We start from the raw sequence: 17,465 nt of genomic DNA on the forward strand, positions 1-17,465 counted from the left end.
AGAACCTCTTCCAGATTGTGCAGGTGCTCGGCGGTGTCATGACCTGTGAATAGAATGTCGTCTAGGAATGCCACGGTCCTGGGGACGCATTTCAATAGGCTCTTCATGTTTCTCTAAAATATGGCTGCTGCCGAACGAATGCCAAAAGGGCACCTGTTGTAAATAAACAGTCCTTTGTGCGTGTTGATGCACATCATGTAGGCCGACGTTAGATCCAATTTGGTGAACGATTTCCCCCCAGCTAGCGTTGCAAACAGGTCATCAGCTTTTGGTAGCGGGTACTGATCTTGTTTTGAAACTCGGTTGATTGTGACCTTGTAGTCTCCACAAATCCTACCCGTGCCATTGCTCTTTAAAACCGGAACAATGGGGCTGACCCATTCATTAAATTCGACCGGTGAGATGACCCCCTCGCGTTGTAGCCTGTCCAATTCGAGCTCGATCTTTTCTCTCATCATGTGTGGGACCGACCTGGCTTTGTGATGGATGGGCCTTGCATCTGGGCCGAGGTGAATCTGCACCTTAGCTCCCTTGAAGGTGCCAATTCCCGGTTCAAACAGTGAGGGAAATTTGCTTAGTACTTGAGCACACAAATCATCATCCACTAATGATAAAAGCTTTGATATCATACCATTTCCATTTTATTTTCTTGAGCCAACTCCTGCCGAATAATGATGGGTCGTTGCCCGGGATAATCCATAATGGTAGATCATGAACCGCTCCCTCGTATGACACTCTTAGTGCTGCACTACCGATCATTGATATGAGCTCTTTGGTGTAGGTACGCAACTTCGCATTTATCGGACTCAGCTTGGGTCTCTCTGCCTTGGTCTCCCACAGCTTTTCGAAGGTCCTCTGGCTCACTATCGATTGACTCGCACCCGTATCTAATTCCATGGATACCGGCACACCGTTTAATTTTACCTCCATCATTATCGGTTGGCTCTTTGTTAGGAATGCACATACGCTAAATACACTTTTTCCTCTGAGCTCTCAAATGCCTCGGGCTGCATCACCGGATCCACACTGAATTGATCATCATCCACGTGGTGTGTTGTAGCTCGCTTGCTCTGCTGTGGACACATCTGCTGAAGATGCTCCGTCTTTGCACACCCTCTGCATACATACTGTCTGAAGCGGCACTGATGGGGTCGGTGATTGCCCCCGCAACGCTAACACGTTGGGCACGTATTTGCGCCCGATGGCGGGCTTTGAGCGGCTCCCGTTCTCACATACGCAGTCGAGTAGGCCCTCGATGGCGAACTTTGAGCGGCTCCCGGTCTTGTAGATGCAGTCGAGTAGGCTCTGCCATGTGCAGCTCTGCTGGCCGTTGATACAATTTTGTACACAGTACTTGCCGTGGAGCTCCTGTTTTGTCGCGATATGTGCTTCATGCTTTTTTGCGTGGATATGCAAGCCTGGGCGATGGTGATGACCTTGCTGAGGTCTGGCGTCTCCGCAGCCAGCAGCTTACTTAAGATCGCCTCGTGGTTGACCCCGATCACGAAAAAGTCACGCAGCATGTCTTCCAACGCAGGCCCAAATTTGCAAGGCCCTGCAAGACGTCTCAGGTCGGCAACAAATGCCGCTACGTCCTGGCCTTCTGGACGAACATGCGTATAGAAGCGATATCTGGATATGAGGATTCCTTCCATGGGTTTAAGGTGTTCCCGAACTGGAGCACACAGTTCTTTGTAATCCTTTTCTGTAGGAAGAGTGGGTGAGAGCAGATTCTTGATGAGTGCATAGATCGTGGGGCCACAGACGGTGAGAAAAACTGCCCTGCGCTTCTCTGCATCCTTGTCTTTGTTTAGATCGTTTGCCACGAAATACTCGTCAAGATGATCTGTGAAATCTTCCCAATCCTCTCCCTCATTGAATCTCTCAAGAATTCCAACAGTACTCGATCGTGCCATACTTTTGCGTGGGTTCGTATTTGATTCGTCGCCAGTTGTGGTATATGAAATGATACAATGAACTCTGTACTGTGAGCCAGTGACTAGGTGTAACCTGGTCAGTTCTTAATGGCTTCCAGAAGTGAAGATACAAAGGTAAAGTTCAGGTTATATACCGGGCCCAGCACGAGTGTACCTATGACTCTAGGACCTCCGACGGTAGTGCCCCCTGTTGGTGGGCAGAGCTTATGTACATACATTACACTTATATTCCAATCCTTGTGTAATAAATGCTAACATACCATTTGCTTTCCTAATTGCTTGTTGTACCTGCATGTTAACTTGCTGTGATTCGTGCATAAAGACATCCAGGTCCCTCTGAATACCAGCATTTCCCAATCACTCACCATTCAAAAATGTTTCTACCAAAGTGGATAACTTCATCTTTCTCCATATTATATTCCATCTGCCATGTTCTTGCCCACTCACTTAACCTGTCTATATCCCTTTGCAGCCTCTCTGTGTCCTTCCTACCTAGCTTTGTATCATCAGCAAACTTGAATACATTTCACTCGGTCCCCTCATCTAAGTCATTGATATAAATTGTAAATAATTGAGGTTCAAGCACTGATCCATGCAGTATCCCACTAGTTACAGCCACTCTTTTACCACAACCACACGGACCACCCATTTTCCAGTGCTCCCACACACCCAGACTTTTATCCCATACCACTGACATCCCAGGAATCTCTCCAGTGCTGCTATACTCTAATACTCTTCCTTACAGATCATAATATCCATTTTTTTAGTGTTTTCAAACACCAAGATCATCCCTCTCGCTGCTCCCAAAATAACCCCTCCCAGATTTTCCAGAGCTTCCACTCACCCCATGCTCCCACACCCCTGTGACCCCAGACCCTTGGACCAACCTTCCAATGCTACCAACCCACATAGCAACACTACTGATATCTGCACTTTCTAAACAAGCCTCCTATTTACCTGCAACTTAGAACATTGTCATTACCATCTTCTTCTGTATCTTTAAAAATAGGTAAGAAATGAAATTATGATTTTTCAAGGCCATCAATTTATATTTTCCACATAAATATGTGCACAGTTGTGGAACTGAAGCTTGGATATATCATTAACAATCTTTTATGGTGTCAGTCTTGGCTCAGTACTCTTGCCTCTGAGTTAGAAGGTCGAGAGTAAAAGATCCCAGAGAGAATGTTCCCACTTGTGGGGAAGAGCATAACTAAAGGCCATCAATATAAGATAGTCACCAAGAAATCGAATAGGGAATTCAGAAGAAACTTCTTTACCCATGTTATGTATTTATGCTTGAGGTCACCAGACACCAGGGGCGCTACTGTCGGAGGTCATCGGGCTGTACACGCGCATGCGCGGTCACTGGTATATAAGCACAGGTACCATGTCATGCGTGTTACTTTAGGCGCGAATAAAGTTGGATCAGGTTTACACCTGAGGCAGTTTACAGTAACAAGTCTTGTGAGTCATCATATTCATTACATTTGGCGACGAGGTAACTTAAGAACCTTCGCATGTATAATGGGCACTATTAGAATTCTGGAGAGATTCGTGGATGGCGAGGATTGAGCGGATTTTATCGACCGCCTGGATCAGTATTTTGTGGCCAACAAAATGGAGGGAGACGCTGACACAGGGCGGTTTTCCTCACCGTTTGTGGTCCAAAAATTTATGGCCTCATGAAGAATCTTCTCTCGCATTTACATCCAATGGACAAAGAATATGGGGATTTGTGTGCTTTGGTGTGTGACCATCTTAAGCCAAAAGAGGGGATCATCATCTCACGCTACGGCTTCTACACGCATGTTCGTGCTGAGGGCCAAGATGTATCGGGATTCATCGCCGACCTGCGACATCTTGCTGAGCCGTGTAAGTTTGGGAACGTGTTGGAAGATATGCTGCAAGATTTCTTTGTGATAGGCATCGACCATGATGTGATTCTTCAGAAGTTATTGGCCGAAGGAAAGCTGGATTTGAGCAAGGCCATCACGACAGCCCAGGCATGCATGACGACTGATGATAATTTGAGGCAGATATCATCGAAGAGTCGGAGCTCCACGGCAAGTACCGTAAACAAGATTGTGTCGTCGTCTGGCAGAGCTGTTTATAGCAGGGCCTACTCGACTGCTTATGTGAAACCTGTAGCTGCTCAAAGTCTACCAACTGGTACGAATCCAATTTCACCCTGTTGGTGTTGTGGAGGCAATCATTGGCCTCATCAGTGTTGGTATAAACAGTATTCCTGTAATGGCTGTTCGAAAGTGGGGCATCTTCAGAGAATGTGCCCACAATTGACAAGTGTGCTGCCGCTCAACACATTGCTGAGTCCAGTGCTGGCCCGGATACACAACCCAAGAAGGAAGTGTATGGTCTGTATTCGTTCTTGGGGAAGAGCCAGCCGATAATCGTTAATGTGAAGCTGAATGGCGTGCCTGTATCAATGGAGCTGGACACAGGTGCGAGTCAGTCGATAATGAGCCAAAGGACATTCGACAAGCTGTGGCACACTGAGGCTGTGAAGCCTAAGCTGAGTCCAGTCAGTGCCAAGTTGCGTATTTACACTAAGGAACTCATACCGGTGATTGGCAGTGCAGTAGTCAAGGTGTCAATTGATGGTGTGGTTCATGATCTACCATTATGGATCGTCCCAGGTAATGGTCCAACGTTGTTCGGCAGGAATTGGCTCAAGAAAATCAAGTGGAATTGGAATGATATCAAAGCATTGTCATCGGTGGATGACACTTCATGTGTTCAAATGTTGAAGAAGTTTCCTTCTTTGTTTGAACCGGGCATTGGTAATTTTATTGGAGCCAAGGTGCAGATTCACCTGGATTTGGATGCAAGGCCTGTTTATCATAAGGCTCGGTCTGTTCCCTACATGATGACATTGATGAAATTGAGCTTGACAGATTCCAACTTGAAGGGATCATATCACTGGTCACATTTAACAAGTGGATCAGTCCTATTGTTCCTGTGTTGAAGAGTGATGTCTCTGTCAGGATTTGTGGAGACTACAAGGTTACGATTAACCAATTTTCGAAACAGGATCAGTACCCGTTACCGAAGGCTAACCTGTTCGCTATGCTAGCTGGTGAAAAACCGTTCACTAAACTGGATCTGACGTCTGCCTATATGACACAGGAGCTTGTCGACACTTCGAAGAAACTCATCTGCATCAACACCCATAAAGGACTGTTTGTCTACAACAGGTGTTCTTTTGGAATTCGTTTGGCTGCAGCCATATTTCAGAGGAATATGGAGAGTTTACTGAAGTCCGTTCCTAGAACTGTCGTGTTTCAAGATGACATTCTGGTCACAGGTCGTGACACTACTGAACATCTGAACAATCTTGAAGAAGTCCTACAGCGTCTAGACAAAGTGGGGCGCAGGCTGAAACGTTCAAAGTGTGTCTTCATGGCACCTGAAGTGAATTCCTGGGGAGGAAGATTTCTGCTGATGGCATCAGGCCTACTGATTCAAAAACCAAGGCAATCAAAAATGCACCCAGGCCTCAGAGTGTGATGGAGCTGTGTTCATTCCTTGGGCTACTCAACTACTTTGGTCATTTCTTACCCAGATTGAGCACTTTTTTAGAGCCACTGCACATGCTACTCAGAAAAGGTGATAACTGGATCTGGGGTGTGTCTCAAGATAGAGCCTTTGAGAAAGCTAAGAATCTGCTTGTTCAAACAAGTTGTTTGTTCATTATGATCCATGTAAGCATCTTGTATTGGCCTGTGATGCTTCATCATATGCGGTTGGCTGTGTACTCCAACAAGCAAATGAGCCGGGTAAGCTACAACCTGTTGCGTATGCTTCGAGAAGTTTGTCAAAGGCGGAAAGAGCTTACAGAAAAAGAAGCTTTGGCCTGTGTGTATGGGGTCAAAAAGATGCATCAGTACCTGTTTGGTCTCATTTTGAACTCGAAACAGATCACAAGCCATTCATTTCATTGTTTTCAGAAAACAAAGGGATTAATACCAATGCATCATCCCATATCCAGAGGTGGGTGTTGACATTGTCTGCCTATGATTATGTTATTCGTCAGGGACCTGGCACTGAGAATTGTGCCGAGGCACTGAGTCGCCTGCTGTTGCCCGCACCTGAGGTGGTGACACCTCAACCTGTTGATCTACTGTTATTAATGAATGCTTTTGAGAGTGAAGGAACATCTGTCACTGCTCAACAAGTTAGGATCTGGACCAGCCATGACCCTATTTTATCGGTTGTGAAACGTGTCCTCAGTGGTGATTGGTCTGCAATACCTATGGAAATGTGTAATGTGACCAAACCTTTCAACCGTCGCAAAGATGAACTGTCCATTCAGTCAGATTGTTTACTGTGGGGCAATTGTGTTGTCATGCCTAAGAAAGGTAGGGAGAAATTTGTACGTGAACTACACAGCACTCATCCTGGTATTGTCATGATGAAAGCCATTGCTAGGGCTCATGTATGGTGGCCTGGAATTGACTCTGATCTGGAATCAGTGCAATCTCCGCTGAGTCTTTGGTTGTGGCCATCTAAACCATGGTCGAGGATCCACATCAATTTTGCAGGCCCTTTCCTGGAAAAGATGTTTTTTGTTGTGGTGAATGCATATTCAAAGTGGATAGAGTGTATTATTATATCATCCAGTACGTCTACAGCTACTATTGCGAACCTTCGTGTCATGTTTGCTACTCATGGTTTGCTTGACATTGTTGTGAGCAACAACGGATCTTGCTTCACAAGTCTGGAGTTTTAAGAGTTCATGAAACTCAATGGTATTAAACATGTGAGGTCAGCCCCATTCAAACCTGCTTCTAATGGTCATGCAGAACATGCTGATCAAACGATCAAGCAGAGTATGAAACGTGTGACTCAGGGTTCACTGCAGACTCGCTTGTCCTGTATACTGCTCAGTTACAGGACCAGACCTCATACGCTTACTGGGGTCTCCCCTGCTGAACTACTGATGAAGAGAAGTCTCAAGACCAAGCTCTCTCTTGTTCATCCTGATTTGAATGATTGTGTTGAAAACAGACGTCAAAGTCAGCAAGGGTATCATGATCGTGCTGCTGTGTTACGTGACATTTCTGTCACCAATTCGGTTTATGTACTGAACTATGGTCAAAGTTCAAAGTGGATCGCCAGTACTGTTACAGCCAAGGAGGGTAACAGTGTTTATTGTCATGCTCAAGAATGGGCAAACATGCAGGAAATATGTTGATCAAATAAAACTGCGACACACGGATGAAGTGGAACCGCTTGAGGAAGATGCAGTCCGTGACCAACCAACCAATGTTCATTCATCAGAGGACTTTGCTATCTCTGATGTGGTCATTACCACTCCCATTAGATCAGTTACTCAGCCTTCAGTGACAACTGACTCAGAACACTCGCCTAGAACTGAAGTTGAAATGAGACGATGAACTCGTGAGCAGAAAGTTCCAGACATTCTTAATTTGTAAAAAGACTGATATTAAGATCTTGAAAGGGGATGTTGTTATGTATTTATGTTTGGGGTCACCAGCTAGCAGGGGGCGCCACTGTCGGAGGTCATTGGGCTGTACGCGCACGTGCGCGGTCACTGGTATATAAGCGTGGATACCATGTCATGCGGGTGACTTTGGGCACGAGTAAAGTTGGATCAAGTTTACACCTGAGGCAGTTTACAGTAACAAGTCTTGTGAGTCATCACATTCATTACAACCCAAAGAGTGGTGATAATGTGGAACTCGCTACCATAGGGAGCGGTTGAAGCGAATAGTATAGATACATTTAAGGGGAGGCTAACAAGGATATGAGGGAGAAGGGAATAGAGGGTTTTGCTGATAGATTTAGATGAGGAAAGACGGGAGAAGGCTCAAGTGGAGCATAAACGCTGGAATGGACTGGTTGGGCCGAATGGCCTGTTTCTGTGCCATATATGCTATGTAATCCTATGTAATTATACCTTTCAAACAGAGCAAAGGAATTCTCCCAATTTCTTGGCCAACATTTATCCCTGAATCAACATGACCAAAATAGATTATCTTTTCATTTATATCATTGCTATTTGTCGGACCTTGCATTGTACAAATTGCCTATCACAATTACCTACCTACCTTACAACAGTGACTGCAATTCAAAAGTATATAATTGGCAGTTAAGTACTTCTGGATGCCTTGAGGTTATAAAAGGCGCTATATAAATGCAAGTTCATTCTTTCTTTCTTACAATGCACTGTAACAAAAATGCAATTTGGCATCTTCAGTCAATCGGCATTCCTGATATTATATTGCCACATAACCCGTACACAGAATTTTCTCTGACTCACGAAGAGCAATGCTACAAGAGATCCATTGGTATTTCTATAAATGGATTCAAACATAGGCAGCACAGTTAAAAGGATATTATTGGATATAAATTCAAAATGTATCTACTGGACAAACATTTCAGATATCCATCATTAATATCTGATTAACATTTTAATAAAAGTTGTGATCTAATCAATTCAAAAAAGAATAAAAATACAGGGTAGCTGTAACCTAACATCAACAGGGAACTAAAAAGGGAAAGATTATCTTCGGCTTAACAGAACCAATTTTGTACTTGAGAACACACTCTAGGATCATTTCAATCCAGTTTCTTCTCAGGATATCATGGTGCTATGGTGTATTGGGCCGGAATTTTGCCGAGGTCAGCAAAATTGTAGCCATGATGATTGCAGTTCCCTCTAAATGCTCTTTCCCCCATTAACCATCTTTGCCTGTGTTTTTTTTAACTCCTTCACTGAAAAAAATCTAATTATTTTCATTTACAACTTCCTAAATATCTTAAATATCCAGTAGAATGTGATATATTCTGTTTTCTTCCTTCAATATCTAGTTTCTTCTTCAATCATTTTTATTTTACTATCCTTTTTATTCAAGTTTGGTCTTTTTATCAAGTTTTCACAAAATTGCGTGTCTACCTGTTCTCACACATACAATTCAGCATTGGCATTATTTTCAAAAAGAATTGACAAAAGTTTTAATATTTGGAAAGAGAATATAGGACCATTTAAATGTGCACTAGCCCCATATTATGCATATGGTTTTGGAGGCAAGATTTTCAGAAATATAGGTGGGTGAGGACTTCTGAGGTAACTTTAAGTAAAGGTTACATCAGTTAATAACTTTTGAGACTTCCAGTAGTATTTTTGCATCAATATCAAAAACATAACAAATTTTTCTTTGCTTTTTATGTTCATTTCTCACTGCTGTGAATAAAGAATGTTCTAAAGTTCAATATATGTTGATTATATTATACTGTTTTCTTATCATATTGACACTTTCTGCACTTGAAAATAATCTTTAGAATGAATACATAATATTCCAATTCTTGATCATCCATTTTTATAGTCTGATATTGTTCATCTGTTTGTATTACAGTTATTACATTAGCAATGAATATGAACAGTATCCAGGGAGAAGAAACCTATATAAGTGAGTTTTATTAATAATACATATATGATTGTTGAAAGAATTATGTATAATTAAAATAATATAAAGTCTTAAAGGAATGTTCTGTTTACTCTCATTTTCCATAATAGAAAGCTTTTAAATAAAAAATTTGATTCTAACCTTTGATAGAAACAGTCACTCAATACAGTTGGTGCCTCTTTCCAGGATATCTGGAAAAACAAAAATAAAGGTGAGTCTGTTGCACCCTTAATGTGTCCAGTTCCTTGGAAAACTGGGCTTGCCTTCAGAGTTGGGCTTGAAAGCTGCAGTCTGTCGAACTCTCCCATCTACAAAACAACAACACTGACAGTGTAACAAAAGTACTGCTGCACTTCAAATAAGTTTAAAAAAATGTATCAGATTTTGCTGGTAGAATCACGGCATTAACTGTCATCAACAATACCTATCACCATCTTAAAGTGTCCAGATGCTTAATGGGAATGTGTCCCCCTTTGTAGTTTAAATTAAAACATTTTCCTTACGCCTCTGTGAAGTTTATAAATGCAAGTTTTTTTTTACAAGATGCTACGACTACATTCCAGCTTTTTGCAAATATTCAAAGTGGTAGGAGGAGAAAAACGGCTACTTAGCGCCTCCCCTTAACGCCTGAGGGGGGTGCTAACGGATCAGTCAGACATTAGTGCCGGCGATAGCAGTTAGTGCCTCGACACCTTCACCATGTACATCATGAAGTTAGCGAGCGTGCTTGCTAGGTGCCCGATCTGCAAACTTCAGTAGCGCCCCCGCCTAACCATCTTGCGCTGACAGCGCCGGGGAATGGAGGCATGAAATCGAGGAAGACTTGCTTCCACTCTAAAAGTGAGTTCTTAGGTGATTGAACAATTCAATATGAGAATTACAGTCTGTCACAGGTGGGACAGACAGTCGTTGAAGGAAAGGGTGGGCGGGGCTGGTTTGCCGCACGCTCCTTCGGCTGCCTGTGCTTGTTTTCTGAATGCTCTCGGCGACGAGACTCGAGGTGCTCAGCGCCCTCCTGGATGCTCTTCCTCCACTTAGGGTGGTCTTTGGCCAGGGACACCCAGGTGTCGGTGGGGATGTTGCATTTTATCAAGGAGGCTTTGAGGGTGTCCTTGAAACGTTTCCTCTGCCCATCTGGGGCTTGCTTGCTGTGTAGGAGTTCCGAGTAGAGCGCTTGCATTGGGAGTCTTGTGTCAGGCATGTGAACAGTGTTGTCCGCCCAACGGAGCTGGTCGAGTGTGGTCATTGCTTCGATGCTGGGGATGTTGGCCTGATCGAGGACACTAACGTTGGTGCATCTTTCCTCCCAGGGATTTGCAGGATATTGTGGAGGCATGAACAAATCTGCTGGCGGCTGGCAGGACGCTACTTAAAGGGATGCGCCCCAGTACTTCCGTTCCAAAGGTCATTTATGCATGCCAGAGAGCACATGATATATCTGCAGCCAGATAAAAGCTACTTATTACCCAGAGTGTTGCGGACTGTCAAAGGCCTTTGCATTTCATCCCGCAGCACATCGCTGTTCTGCATTCCCCAAATCATTGGGGACTGGTGTGCAGACTCCAGTGACCCTCCTCTTCAATGGCTGGATGGCGCCTTCACCAATCCTCTCTCCCGATTTCACAACACCTCATATTCATTGTCGTTGGAACCTAGCGCCACTCACCTTTGCCATTAGCGCCTGATTTAGCGCTCCCCTGCATTCTTTCAGCGCAGAGACTCAATTTCACAGGCATCGAAATTGAATAGAATCAGAAAAGGCTCCACAGTTCACCTGACCTCTCAAAAGCTAATACTCCTCAATTATGCACTCCCTCAAATAGCCAATTTTCCCTTAAATGTTTCTATCTACCTCTATCTACCTCCACTATCTCCCTTCACATTTTCTTCCACATGTCATCACTCTCCACATAAGGTAATTAAATCTAAAATGTCTGTGCATCAGCCCTCTTCTAAGCTTGACCCTGTGTCCCCTAGTTCTAGAATTTATGGAAATCGTAAACATATTATCCAAGGTTAAAGTTATCTATTTACTTAAAGATCCTGTATACTTGAATAATATCTCCCACGAGTCCTCTCTTCTCCAGAGTAAACAACCCCAGATTCTTCAACCTCTCTTCATAGATCAGATGCCTTAAGCTAAGTATCAATTTAGCTGTCTTTTCTGCACTGTGTAGGTCCCAATTTTGCCAATCACTGGGCGCCGTTTTTTCAGCAGCCAGTGAAGTTTTTGGCGCCAAAGTTCAGTCCAAAGATTCCCAATGTCAGGGTGCCGGCGTCTACTACCAGCAGCAGAATGTTTGGCGCCAAACATTCTGGCACTGATGTACCTGTAAAAGAAGGTTCCGCACCATTTCTTCACATAATGCAAACTTTCCCTACCAATGAAATTTTTAAAACTGACGCAGAGACTCTAGAAACACCGTAAGAAAAACCCTTACCTGCAGTTAGAGAATCTACGCTGGCCCGCTACCATCCCTGGCCGAAGGTCTACACACAAAGGACAGTGCAAGACATTCCAGGCTCAAAGGCAAGCAGCAGTGATCTCTATTAAAGGTGGAACATTACATTGAAGAAAAAAAACAATCCCACCACAAATCTTTTAGGTTTTTATGGAGTGTTGGAGTGCTTAAGTGGAAAATAAATAATTTATATTAAATGTTACCACCACAAATCTTTTATGTTTCAAAGGAGTATTGGAGTGCTTAGGTGGACAATAATAGTAAGTTGTTCATGAATACAGACTGGGTGATGGTCACTGATATACGCACCATGGTACTTCGTTGCTTGCATCAGTGACCCAGAACAAGGATGAATCCATGAACACCTTAGTACTGGAACGTGCCCCTGTATCACTTAAACCAATAGGTTGCAAGGGGTGAGGCCATTTTACATTTTGAGTCCAGTTATCCTGTAATATTTATTAGTGCAGCATTAAAAAAATGTAGTGCAGAAGTCAGGTTAAAAGTCCAAAACTAAAATATTGATTAAACATTTGTACATCACAGTTGTAATTTGCTTGACTTTACTTATGTTTAAACCTTCATAACTTTAGAAACTTCATTCAAAACCGTGGCAAACTTTACAAAGAACAATCAACTAAAGCAACCAAAAAACAAACAAGACATCTATCCTCTTCCTTAGCACTGTGCCCAATCCTGCCCCAGTAGATGCCGCTACCCCTGCATGAGCCCGTAGTTGCAGATTTCTGCTTCCTTGCCCCCCGTACCCCCAGGGTGTAATCTGTTTCTTTTCTGGCGTGGCGTTTCTTGATGCTGGGCTACAACAGGGACAGAGCCAAAATGTGTCATAATGGAATGTCTGGGTTTCTCTTCATAGTTAACCTTATCCTCAGGATCAACCCTTGAATTTGGTGCAGAGTGGAAAGCACTCCTTGCATTAAGGACAGCCTGGGTGTGCCCCCTATTGCCGATACTATCTCATTCAACCGTCCCGAAAGTCTTTCAACCTGTAATGACAGTCCCCCCAACTCTGCGCTCACCCCACCAAAGGCTTCCAGGAGCAATCGAGATTGTTGAATATTCTCCCTGCTCATCCCCGCAAGATGTCTAGGGAGTTAGGAGCTAAATTAAAAAGTAGGACCTCAAAGGTAGTAATCTCAGGATTGTTACCAGTGCCACGTGCTAGTCAGAGTAGGAATCGCAGGATAGCACAGAAGAATACGTGGCTTGAGGAGTGGTGCAGAAGAGATGGGTTCAAATTCCTGGGACATTGGAAGCGGTTCTAGGGGAGGTGGGATCAGGACAAACTGGATGGTCTGCACCTGGGCAGGACCGGAACCAATATCCTAGGGGGAGTGTTTGCTAGTGCAGTTGGGGAGGGGTTAAACTAATATGGCAGGGGGATGGAAACCTATGCAAGAAGACAGAGGGAAGTAGAATGGGGCAGAAGCAAAAGATAGAAAGAAGAAAAGTAAAAGTGGAGGGCAGAGAAACCCAAGGCAAAAAGCAAAAATGACCACGTTACAGCAAAATGCTAAATGGACAAAGTGTGTTAAAAAGACAAGCCTGAAGGCTCTGTGCTTCAATGCAATGAATATTCGTAATAAGGTGGACGAATTAACTGCGCAGGCAGCTTTTAACGAATAAGATATAATTGGGATTACGGAGACAGGTTCCAGGGTGACCAAGGCTGGGAACTCAACATCCAGGGATATTCAACATTCAGGAAGGATAGACAGAAAGGAAAAGGAGCTGGGGTGACGTTGCTGGTTAAAGAGGAAATTAACGCAATAGTAAGGAAGGACATTAGCTTGGTTGATGTGGAATCGGTATGGGTGGAGCTACGGAATACCAAAGGGCAGAAAATGCCAAGTGGGAGTTGTGTACAGACCACCAAACAGTAGTAGTGAGGTTGGGGACAGCACAAACAAGAAATTAGGGGGGTGTGCAATAAAGGTACAGCAATTATCATGGGCGACTTTAATCTACATATAGATTGGGCTAACTAAACTGGTAGCAATGCGGTGGAGGAGGATTTCCTGGAGTGTATTAGGGATGGTTTTCCAGACCAATATGTCGAGGAACCAACCAGAGGGCTGGCCATCCTAGACTGGGTGATGTGTAATGAGAAAGGACTAATTAGCAATCTTGTTGTGCGAAGCCCATTGGGGAAGAGTGACCATAATATGGTAGAATTCCTTATTAAAATAGAAAGTGACACAGTTAATTCAAAGACTAGGATCCTGAACTTAAGGAAAGGTAACTTCGATGGTATGAGACGTGAATTGGCTGGAATAGACTGGCGAATGATACTTAAAGGGTTGACGGTGGATAGGCAATGGCAAACATTTAAAGATCACATGAATGAACTTCAACAATTGTACATCCCTGTCTGGACTAAAAATAAAATGGGGAAGGTGGCTCAACCGTGGCTAACAAGGGACATTAAAGGTAGTGTTAAATTCAAGGAAGAGGCACATAAATTGGCCAGAAAAAGCAGCAAACCTGAGGACTGGGAGAACTTTGGAATTCAGCAGAGGAGGACAAAGGGTTTAATTAGGAGGGAAGAATAGAGTATGAGAGGAAGCTTGCTGGAAACATAAAAACTGACTGCAAAAGCTTCTATAGATATGTGAAGAGAAAAAGATTAGTGAAGACAAACGTAGGACCCTTGCAGTCAGAATCAGGTGAATTTATAATGGGGAACAAAGAAATGGCAGACCAGTTGAACAAATAATTTGGTTCTGTCTTCACGAAGGAAGACACAAATAACCTTCTGGAAATACTAGGGGACCGAGGGTCGAGCAAGAAGGAGGATCTGAAGGAAATCCTTATTAGGCGGGAAATTGTGTTAGGGAAATTGATGGGATTGAAGGCCAATAAATCCCAGGGGCCTGATAGTCTGCATCCCAGAGTACTTAAGGAAGTGGCCCTAGAAATAGTGGATGCATTGGCGATCATTTTCCAACAGTCTATCGACTCTGAATCAGTTCCTGTGGACTGGAGGGTAGCTAATGTAACACCACGTTTTAATAAAGGAGGGAGAGAGAAAATGGGGAATGAGAAACCGGTTAGCCTGAAGTCAGTAGTGGGGAAATGTTGGAATCAGTTATTAAAGATGAAATTGCAGCGCATTTGGAAAGCAGTGACATGATCGGTCCAAGTCAGCATGGATTTATGAAAGGGAAATTATGCTTGACAAATCTTCTGGAATTTTTTGAGGATGTAACTAGTAGAGAGTACAAGGGAGAACCAGTGGATGTGGTGTATTTGGACTTTCAAAAGGCTTTTGACAAGGTCCCACACAAGAGATTGGTGTGCAAAATTAAAGCACATGGTATTGCGGGTAATGTACTGACGTGGATAGAGAACTGGTTGGCAGACAGGAAGCAGAGAGTCGGGGTAAACGGGTCCTTTTCAGAATGGCAGGCAGTAACTAGTGGTGTGCCGCAGGGCTCAGTGCTGGGACCACAGCTATTTAAATATACATTAATGATTTAGATGAAGGAATTGAGTGTAATATCTCCAAGTTTGCAGATTACACTAAGCTGGGTGGTGGTGTGAGCTGTGAGGAGAACGCTAAGAGGCTGCAGGTTGACTTGGACAGGTTAGGTAAGTGGGCAAATGCATGGCAGAGGCAGTATAATGTAGATAAATGTGAGGTTATCTACTTTGGTGGCAAAAACACAAAGGCAGAATATTATCTGAATGGTGGCAGATTAGGAAAAGGGGAGGTGCAACGAGACCTGGGTGTCATGGTACACCAGTCATTGAAAGTTGGCATGCAGGTACAGCAGGCGGTGAAGAAGGCAAATGGTATGTTGGCCTTCATAGCTAGGGGATTTGAGTATAGGAGCAGGGAGGTCTTACTGCAGTTGTACAGGGTCTTGGTGAGGCCTCACCTGGAATATTGTGTTCAGTTTTGGTCCCCTAATCTGAGGAAGGACATTCTTGCTATTGAGGGAGTGCAGCGAAGGTTCACCAGACTGATTCCCGGGATGGAAAGACTGACATATGAGGAGTGACCGGATTGACTGGGCCTGTATTCACTGGAGTTTAGAAGGATGAGAGGGGACCTCATAGAAACATATAAAATTCTGACGGGAGTGGACAGGTGAGATGCAGGAAGAATGTTCGCGATGTTGGGGAAGTCCAGAACCAGGGGACATAGTCTAAGGATAAGGGGTAAGCCACTTAGGACTGAGATGAGGAGAAACTTCTTCACAGAGAGTTGTTAACCTGTGGAATTCCCTACTGCAGAGAGTTGTTGATGCCAGTTCATTGGATATATTCATGAGAGAGTTAGATATGGCCCTTACGGCTAAAGGGATCAAGGGGTATGGAGAGAAAGCAGGAAAGGGGTACTGAGGTGTACGATCAGCCATGATCTTATTGAATGGTGGTGCAGGCTTGAAGGGCCGAATGGCCTACTCCTGCACCTATTTTCTTTGTTTCTATGTCCTATGTTCTCAGAGTCCAATGTTTCTGCATCAGGTCTGGAGTTCGCCCTCATATGACGTCTTGCAGGTGTGACTTGCTGCAACACACTTGTACCCGCAGTCTCAGACGTCACACCTAGAAAAATCCTTTCATAGAAACATAGAAAATAGGTGCAGGAGTAGGCCATTCAGCCCTTCTAGCCTGCACCGCCATTCAATGAGTTCATGGCTGAACATGCAACTTCAGTACCCCATTCCTGCTTTCTCGCCATACCCCTTGATCCCCCGAGTAGTAAGGACTTCATCTAACTCCCTTTTGAATATATTTAGTGAATTGGCCTCAACTACTTTCTGTGGTAGAGAATTCCACAGGTTCACCACTCTCTGGGTGAAGAAGTTTCTCCTCATCTCGGTCCTAAATGGCTTACCCCTTATCCTTAGACTGTGACCCCTGGTTCTGGACTTCCCCAACATTGGGAACATTCTTCCTGCATCTAACCTGTCTAAACCCGTCAGAATTTTAAACGTTTCTATGAGGTCCCCTCTCATTCTTCTGAACTCCAGTGAATAAAAGCCCAGTTGATCCAGTCTTTCTTGATATGTCAGTCCCACCATCCCGGGAATCAGTCTGGTGAATCCTCGCTGCACTCCCTCAATAGCAAGAATGTCCTTCCTCAAGTTAGGAGACCAAAACTGTACACAATACTCCAGGTGTGGCCTCACCAAGGCCCTATACAACTGTAGCAACACCTCCCTGCCCCTGTACTCAAATCCCCTTGCTATGAAGGCCAACATGCCATTTGCTTTCTTAACCGCGTGCTGTACCTGCATGCCAACCTTCAATGACTGATGTACCATGACACCCAGGTCTCGTTGCACTTCCCCTTTTCCTAATCTGTCACCATTCAGATAATAATTCATGAAAGGGCTTGGAATCCTTGAGGGGTTCAGCACCTCCAAATCCAGGATAACCATCTCATCGTCTATGAGTTCTTGCTGCCCATCATTGTCCTGAGTTGGAATATCTGCCGTGGCATTTTCTTGAACATTCTCTCCTTCAACTTCAGATGCACCCTCTGTCTCCTCTTGATGCTCAACCTCTGCGAAACAAAAGATAGATGCTTGGTTAGCAACATTGATGAAGGGGAAGTGTAGGAAGCACACGCATGACGTAAC

General features: G+C 44.0%; 1 protein-coding gene across 1 annotated transcript in view; it reads left to right on the forward strand.

The window, feature by feature from the left end:
• Positions 1-17,465, forward strand: part of fap (fibroblast activation protein, alpha) — a 216,633-nt gene that overhangs the window by 135,069 nt on the left and 64,099 nt on the right. The window contains exon 15 of the mRNA XM_070874618.1: positions 9,338-9,391. Within this exon, the coding sequence (XP_070730719.1) occupies positions 9,338-9,391 (54 nt within the window). The remainder of the gene's footprint in view (positions 1-9,337; positions 9,392-17,465) is intronic.

This window comes from Pristiophorus japonicus, chromosome 3 (genome assembly GCF_044704955.1).
Source record: "Pristiophorus japonicus isolate sPriJap1 chromosome 3, sPriJap1.hap1, whole genome shotgun sequence".
In the NCBI taxonomy this organism is placed as follows: domain Eukaryota; kingdom Metazoa; phylum Chordata; class Chondrichthyes; family Pristiophoridae; genus Pristiophorus; species Pristiophorus japonicus.